This window comes from Mus pahari, chromosome 3 (genome assembly GCF_900095145.1).
Source record: "Mus pahari chromosome 3, PAHARI_EIJ_v1.1, whole genome shotgun sequence".
Classification (NCBI taxonomy): domain Eukaryota; kingdom Metazoa; phylum Chordata; class Mammalia; order Rodentia; family Muridae; genus Mus; species Mus pahari.
This window is the reverse complement of record NC_034592.1, coordinates 105,688,926-105,696,834: the sequence shown is the minus strand read 5'-3', so window position 1 is coordinate 105,696,834 and position 7,909 is coordinate 105,688,926. Positions and strand designations below refer to the sequence as shown.

General features: G+C 46.4%; 1 protein-coding gene across 1 annotated transcript in view; it reads right to left on the bottom strand.

Moving 5' to 3' along the window:
* The window catches only part of Sord (sorbitol dehydrogenase), a 31,653-nt gene extending 25,527 nt beyond the window's left edge, over positions 1 to 6,126 (bottom strand). Inside the window, exon 1 of the mRNA XM_021193453.2 lies at positions 5,964 to 6,126. Within this exon, the coding sequence (XP_021049112.1) occupies positions 5,964 to 6,029 (66 nt within the window). The 5' untranslated portion in view covers positions 6,030 to 6,126. The remainder of the gene's footprint in view (positions 1 to 5,963) is intronic.
* Positions 6,127 to 7,909: the final 1,783 nt, after the last annotated feature.

Here is a 7,909-nt window from a genome sequence, read left to right as displayed (position 1 = left end):
TTGTGCACAGTTTTATATAAGTATTTGTACTCTTTTATATTGGACTGATAACTCTTTGTAAACCTTGACCAAATTTCCTGTGGTTAGAAATGTTTTATATGAGATATATATATATATATATATATATATAAAATCTAGTTTTGAAAAAACCTCTACCTTCAGTGTCATTATATACGTACACATGCACAATTCCCCTCCTTAATGTGTCACAGGACATTTGAAAAGGAACCCCCTTCTCCTCAGAATAGGGCTATTTTCTCAGAGCATTAAAGAACCCCTTCTCCTCAGAATAGGGCTATTTTCTCAGAGCATTAAGGAACCCCCTTCTCCTCAGAATAGGGTTATTTTCTCAGAACATTAAGGAACCCCCTTCTCCTCAGAATAGGGCTATTTTCTCAGAGCATTGAAACCTTATCAGACCGGTGCTTCCTTCTACTTTGATGGGAACAGCTCTGTGCCTCAGGCCCTTTCCACACAAAGGCAATACTTTCTTAAGCATTTGATAGAGAAGTTGCTGTTTTGAATCTGAAGTGGCTTATCATTGTTTGGGTTTTGTTTGCTGTAGAAACATAATTTAGATAGAAACAAAGGAAATATTTCTTTGGACAGTTCCTTGTTTTCTAAATGAGTTTGGTGTTCTATTTTTCCTCTGAAGTACCTCTGACAGGTAAGACTTCATTCGATGCTTTTTCTTTCTTTTTAATGAGGATTGAACTTAGGGCCTTGCCCATGGTAACCCTATCCCTAAATTACACCTCTAGCCTCTTCTTTGAGATGAAGGACTCACTAAACTCCCCAGGCTGGTCTCTCGTAGCCCAGAGTAGCTCTGAAGGCCTTGGCCTTTCAGCCTTCCTGCCTTGGCTTTGTGCATAGCTGGGGTACAGGCTTAGACTGGGCCCAGACATACTAAATTATGGACTAAGTTGTACCCCTTCCCTCTTCAGGTTTTCTCCCTAGTTGAATCCAGCAGCTCACTGATGGCTATCAAGGTACCTGGCTCTGTCAGATGTTGATAACACCAGCCAGGAAAAGGGACAGGATGTCTGGGACCATTTGACCCAACAGGTGATCATGACAAGACCTTCCTTCTCATCCAAAGCTTAACAGTGAAGTCTATGTGTTTTATTACAGATGAAACTTGCTTTTTAAAAAAACATCATCAAGGACTGGCAAGATGGTTCAGCAGGAGCCAGGCGTGGTGGCACACACCTTTAATCCCAGCACTTGGGAGGCAGAGGCAGGCAGATTTCTGAGTTCAAGGCCAGCCTGGTCTAGAGTGAGTTCCAGGACAGCCAGGGCTACACAGAGAAACCCTGTCTCAAAAACAAAAAAACAAACAAACAAAAAAAGATGGTTCAGCAGGTAAGAGCACTGTCTGCTCTTCTAAAGGTCCTGAGCTCAAATCCCAGCAACCACATGGTGGCTCATAACCACCCATAATGAGATCTGACGCCCTCTTCTGGTGTGTCAGAAGACAGTTACAGTCTACTTATTTATAATAATAAATAAATCTTTGGGCCAGAGCAAGCAGGGACTGAGAGAACGGGGTTGATCAGAGTGAGCAGGGCCGACCGGAGTGAGTGAGGTCCTACACAAATTCAATTCCTGGGCTGGAGAGATGGCTCAGTGATTAAGAGCACTGACTGCTCTTCTGAAGGTAATGAGTTCAAATCCCAGCAACCACATGATGGCTCACAACCATCCGTAATGAGATCTGATGCTCTCTTGTGGTATGTCTGAAGATAGCTGTAGTATGCTTATATATAACAAATAAATGAATCATTAAAAAATTTTTTTAAAATTCAGTTCCCAACAACCACACAAAGGCTCACAACCATCTATACAGATACTGTGTACTCATATACATAAAATAAATCTTTTTTAAAAATCATCAAAGCAATTCTCTTTTCACTGAATCCTTTTTTTTTAGCATGCCAATGCACATATACATACATGCCACATACATGCCACATACATGCCACACACATGCAGGCGGACATCATACAATTTCTGGGAGCCAGTGCTCTTTTTCTCACCATGTGGGTTCCAGATATCAAACTCAACCTGTCAGGCATGGCAGCAGGCGCCATCCTGCCAACCCTTAAAACAGTTCTTTTGCCCTGGGAAATATTACATTTCCTCAAAAAGGCAAAACCCATTATTAAAACTTTATACTGATGCATGATTCTCTCTGCCCTTTATAATGAAATAATATTAACACATCATTTTAAAATGACTGTTTTTCCTTTACCTTGTTGTCCACTCAAAGCCAATGACAGTATCAAATAAACAAAAAGCCAAACCACCGCCTTGCTTCCTCCTCCAGGGTACCAGCTGTCCGTCAAAGAAGCTGATCTGGTCCCTGTCCACACGCCAAAATAAGCAAGGGTTGGTGTTCAGGAAGAGAGGAGATAGCATGCTCTCAGAGGATGGTCCATGGGCTGATTGGCGATGGAACAAGATATTGGAAGGCACATGTAGAAATGGTTAGCATTCTGTTTGCTGTAGAGTTCAGCAAACATTACTCTGTGGTCAGCTGGAAATGAAAATAAACTCATTCTTTCATCCTGGAGTTTGAAGCACTGAACTAAAGCACCCAGCACGTGGGTGGGATGTAGCAATGTAGTGTTGTAGCAATGTAGCAATGTAGCAGTGTAGCAATGTTTTGATTCCTTCCCTTAGTATCCTTACTAGTCTAGCAAACTCCACATCATAAAATATTTCTTAAAAATGCAAAAACTCAAAAGCCACCCACTTGCCCCCAAGCAAAGATTCTGTGCAGATAAGCAAAGTCCACTGTTTTCTATTCCAATTTCATGAACCAGCAATTCATCGCCCAGTGAAGAAAAGCAAGTTCTAGATTTCACAAGATGGGCTAAAGACGCATAAAGTAATTGAGCTGCTGCAGTTGAATAGCTGCGGCCTGTGCCATTAATTCGAGCACTCAGGAGGCAGAGGTCGGTCGATCTCTTCGTTCAAAGCCAGCCTAGCCTGATCTACAGAGGGAGTTCCAGGACAGCCATGGTACAAAGAAATCATGTCTTGAAAACCCAAAAAGTATAAAACAAAAATAATGAAATAAACTGGAGAGATGGGATGGCACTGACGGCTCTTCCAGAGGTCCTGAGTTCAATTCCCAGCAACTACATGGTAGCTTACAGCCATCTGTAATCAGATCTGATGCCCTCTTTGTGTCTGAAGACAGTGTACTTATATATTTTTTCCCTTGCTATGAAGGAAACCTACTGCCCTGTCCTAATATGTCTGCACGCACGCCCAGTCTTCTAGCATTTATCTGCTCATTTACTAGTCCTTCCTAATACGCTCGTATGTAAGCTTCTACATAGAAACACATCCCCTCTCTCATTTATCACCCAAATTACAAACACTCTGTGTTGACACTAAGTGTGAGAAGACTTCAATTACTGTAGTAGGGAAAAGGGAATCCAGTCTCCCAGGCAGCCAGAGGCCAGGCTTGGGTCTTAGGTTTCCTTCCTGCTTGTCTCAGCAAAGTGGCTTAAGTCCTGTTTTTCTAGAGCTATGCTCTGGACATGGGCCAGTTTCTGGCCTTACTGGTGGCTGGGAAGGCATCTCTGGGGAAGCCTAAGCTCTCTTTCCCTTCGAGCCCTGTTGGAATCCTGCTTTAGCTATTAGGAATGGGTGTTTCTCCAAAGAATTCCAAAGAATGTGAGCTCGGGAGGCAAGGGTGTTATCAGCAGACCCTGCCCCTAGTCCACTCAAATGGAAGCTACGCCTCAGTTGCCCACCTATCCTCCATGGAAAGACCAAACTGTGGCTGTGTGGCATAGCAGTGGGGGTGCACGCCTTTAATCCCAGCACTCGGGTGGCAGAGGCAGATGGATTTCTGAGTTGGAGGCCAGCCTGGTCTACAGAGTGAGTTCCAGGACAGCCAGGGCTACACAGAGAAACCCTGTCTCCAAAAAAAGGGAGAACGTGTCTTCTCCCTTCCCCATCTTATAATCCATAGCCAAGCTAGCCTATGACTTTCAAAAGTCACTACCGTGATTAGCCACTACGATCCTCAGACATCCTGGGGTTCACTGTGGTTCTCCTAGGAGAGAACAGCTCCCCTCAAGATGCTGGGGTTTGAGGCTCATCCCACCACCCAAACTTGTACTACAGAATCTACCTGCCCTAAGAAAGCAAAGGGACAGAAGTGCCCCCTGGGGGCTGGAGGCTGGGCAGGCATCTTGCCTGGGAAGGAGGGAAGCCCAGGAGGCCTGTGTTGGATGGCAGGGGTCCCTGCACTAGCATGCTCTCTGCTGACCTTCTCACTCCAAGGGTTATTTACAGGCAAGTGGAGCCATCCATTGGCTCAGGACAGTGCTTTGAGAGTTTCTTTCCTTTACCTCTTTGGGGATACTTGAGAATAGGGACTGTGGTCCTCAGCACACAGCAGGCACATTCTCACTTAGTAAATAGTGACACAAAGGATTAAGTTCAAAATCACTCTGTAAGCTATGTAGAAATGGCTCACTGTTCTGTCCCCAGAACTGCTATTTAGAATCACAGTGTCAGCCTGGAGAGATGGCTCAGCGGTTAAGGGTACTGACTGCCCTTCCAAAGGTCCTGAGTTCAATTCCCAGCAACCACATGGTGGCTCACAACCATCTGGAATGGGATCTGATGCCCTCTTCTGGTGTGTCTGAAGACAGCTACAGTGTACTCATATAAATAAAATAAATCTTAAAAAAAATATCCCAGCACTTGGGAGGCAGAGACAGGTGGATTTCTGAGTTCGAGGCCAGCCTGGTCTACAGAGGGAGTTCCAGAACAGTCAGACTACAGAGAGAGAGAGAGAGAGAGAGAGAGAGAGAGAGAGAGAGAGAGAGAGAATCACAAACCACAGTGTCTCTTTAATGCAGGATGTTGGGTAGATATTCAGATGTTCTTGGGAAGAGCACTAGAAAGAGAGTTTGAATCTGACTGAGTTCTTGTCTTGGCTGTTAACTAACCAAGGCTACCGTCTTGGGAACTACAATGGTTCTTGGTTTGGAATCCACAGAAGGCTACAGGTGGAAGAGTTAAGGAACTCTGAAAATGCTCAGTCTGCCACCACTGATAAATCACTGAGGATAGGCTATTAAACCAGACAAGAAGTCTTCACCTGGATGAGTCTCTCCTGGTACATGTTCTTTGAATGGGAAGGAGACAGACTCTACAGTGCATAAGAGATGGTTGGCATCCAATCCCCAAACTGCATGGCCCGCTGAGATGGACTTTGTCAAGGGAACTTTGGCATGACCACAGAGATGACTCGGCAAATGTCTGAACTCTGGGGTTCAGGGGGCAGAACTAAGTTTAAAGCCAGAGACAGAGGTACACAGAATGAATGCTCCAGGGTAGTGATCCAGATGTGGACTAAAGGAGATAAGCACCAAGCTATATCCCCAGTTAAAATACATTATTAACACTTACTGAATGCTAGGCCCTCTCATTATAATAATTCTGCTACGGGATATTATCAGTTCCAAACAAAAAGGATTAAATAGAAACGTCACTGCTTTTAAATGCCACCTTGCTACCTTTTTCTGTCCTGCACTGTCTACCAGAGAAGATCTGCGTAGATCCTAATCCTGGAAGTCTCCCTCTGACCCTTCTGAAGAGCGACAACAAGAGTGTGAGTTTGCAGCTATTAGCGGTGAAGGCTTGATTAGTTTTCAACAGTCCAGGACACGGGTCACGTGCCTGGCGCCGCTCTAGGTTCTGGAAGCACGCGACCAGAACTCTCTCTAGAGATAGATAACGGCTACCCCACCCCCACCTCCCCGTAAATTGAGATCTGGGTAAACCTAGGCAGCCAGGGGTGCTTGGCGCGGGCTACCTGCCAGCTCTACGAGCAACAGAACTTGGGAGTGGGTACCACTGCTAAGCCTGCCAGAGGGGCGAACCGGAGCTGGGTGGGTGGCTGCCTGAGTTCCCACACTCCTTTCCCTTTTTACCAGGCGGATGTCTCCAGGTCCGTGCACCACCAGGGACAGGTTCTCGCCCTTAGCTGGAGCTGCCATGTTGCTCTCTTGCTTCGAGGTGTCGGCTGGACCCGGCGGGGAGCTGGTGGTTCTGCTCTTGCAACCGCCAAGGGTCTGGAGTAAGGGGCAGGGGCGGAGCCTGGAGAAGGCAAAGAGCGGGCCCGGGGCGGGGCCTGCGCGCTTGACAGCCAGGAGGCGGGGTCGCGCGGGGGTAGGGTGGGGGCGGGGGGACGAGACTTCACTCAGACTTAGCAAGCCAGAGTAAAGAAAGAAAGCGGCCTACGGAGGCCGTGGGGGATTTGTGGCTGCAGAAGACCCGGCTAGCACCCCAAGATCCTCAAACAGCAAGTTTAGGTCTGAGGCGGAGCGCGGGTGTTTTGTGTTACTAACGGGAACAGTGCGCTGCTGCAGGCAGGACGCCGCGAACGCCCTGAAAAACCCGCTAAGCGCTGCAGCCGCTCCGGTCTCCACAGCAACCACCGACAAAGGGCCTGACACTCACAGGAGTGAAAGAAGAAATGCATGTGTCACGTGGTCCGGATGCATCTGCATCAAGATGCTGTAGGGCAGAATTTGCAAGCCTTTCTCTTTAAAGGCTTTCTAGCTTTCCATTGGCAGTCTGATTTCTGCCGAGATTCCGCCTTTAGTGCTCCCCAGTCAGGACAAACAGGTTTTTACTTTAGAGATGGAGCTTGCTGCCCCTTTCCTTAGCTATCCATTCTGGGAGTTTCGTTTCCCTTCCTTTCCCGTCTTCTGTGTAGCCATGGCTGGCCTGGAATTTGCTCTGTAGACCAGGCTGGCCTTGAACTCAGAGCTCTTTCCAGCATCATACCGACTACTAGTCTTCAGAGGATTCTCACCAGAGCTCTCAGCTCTTGATGTCTCCCTGTGAGGATGGAACAGAGTCTTACATTCTTTAGCAGCATCTCCTGGATACACTAGAGAACCCGCTGAGGCAGTTTGATTTCTTGACAAGATGGCAATGCGATGTTTGGCACACGAGGAGAGCTTAATAGAGGTGGATACCAAATAAGACAGGGGAAGGGGGAAGGGATGGACTGGATAGAGGTTTGGTGCAAGGCTTAATATAACAGGATGTATTCTTTAAAAAATTGTTGGGGCTGGCAAGATGGCTCAGCAGGCATGAGCACTGACTGCTCTTCTGAAGGTCCTGAGTTCAAATCCCAGCAACCACATGGTGGCTCACAACTACCTGTAATGAGATCTGACACCCTCTTCTGGTGCTGTTGGAAGTCAGCTACAATGTACTTATGTATAATAATAAATAAATCTTTGGGCCATAGCAAGCAGGGACTAAGAGAGCAGAGTTGACCAGAGCGAGCTGGGCAGACCAGAGCAAGCAGAGGTCCTAAAAATTCAATTCCCAACAACCACACGAAGGCTCATAACCATCTGTACAGCTACAGTGTACTCACATACATTAAAAAAATAAATAAAATCTTAAAAAGAAAAAAATTGTTTTATGCTGGGCAGTGGTGGCACATGCCTTTAATCCCAGCATCTGGGAGGCAGAGACAGGCAGATTTCTGAGTTTGAGGTCAGCCTAGTCTGCAGAGTGAGTTCCAAGACAGTCAGGGCTGTACAGAAAAACCCTGTCTCGAAAAACAAACAAACAAACACATTGTTTTATGATTTTACATGTTTAGGTGTTTTGCCTGGCTGGGCAATGGTAGCGCATGTCTTTAATCCTAGCACTTGGGAGGCAGAGGCAGGTGGATTTCTGAGTTCAAGGCCAGCTTGGTCTACAGAGTGAGTTCCAGGACAGCCAGGACTACACAGAGAAACCCTGTCTCAAAAAACCAAAAAAAAAAAAAAAAAAGTGTTTTGCCTGAATGTATGTATGTTCACAATATGGGTGAATGGTGTCCTTGGAGGACATAAGACCCCATCGGACCCTC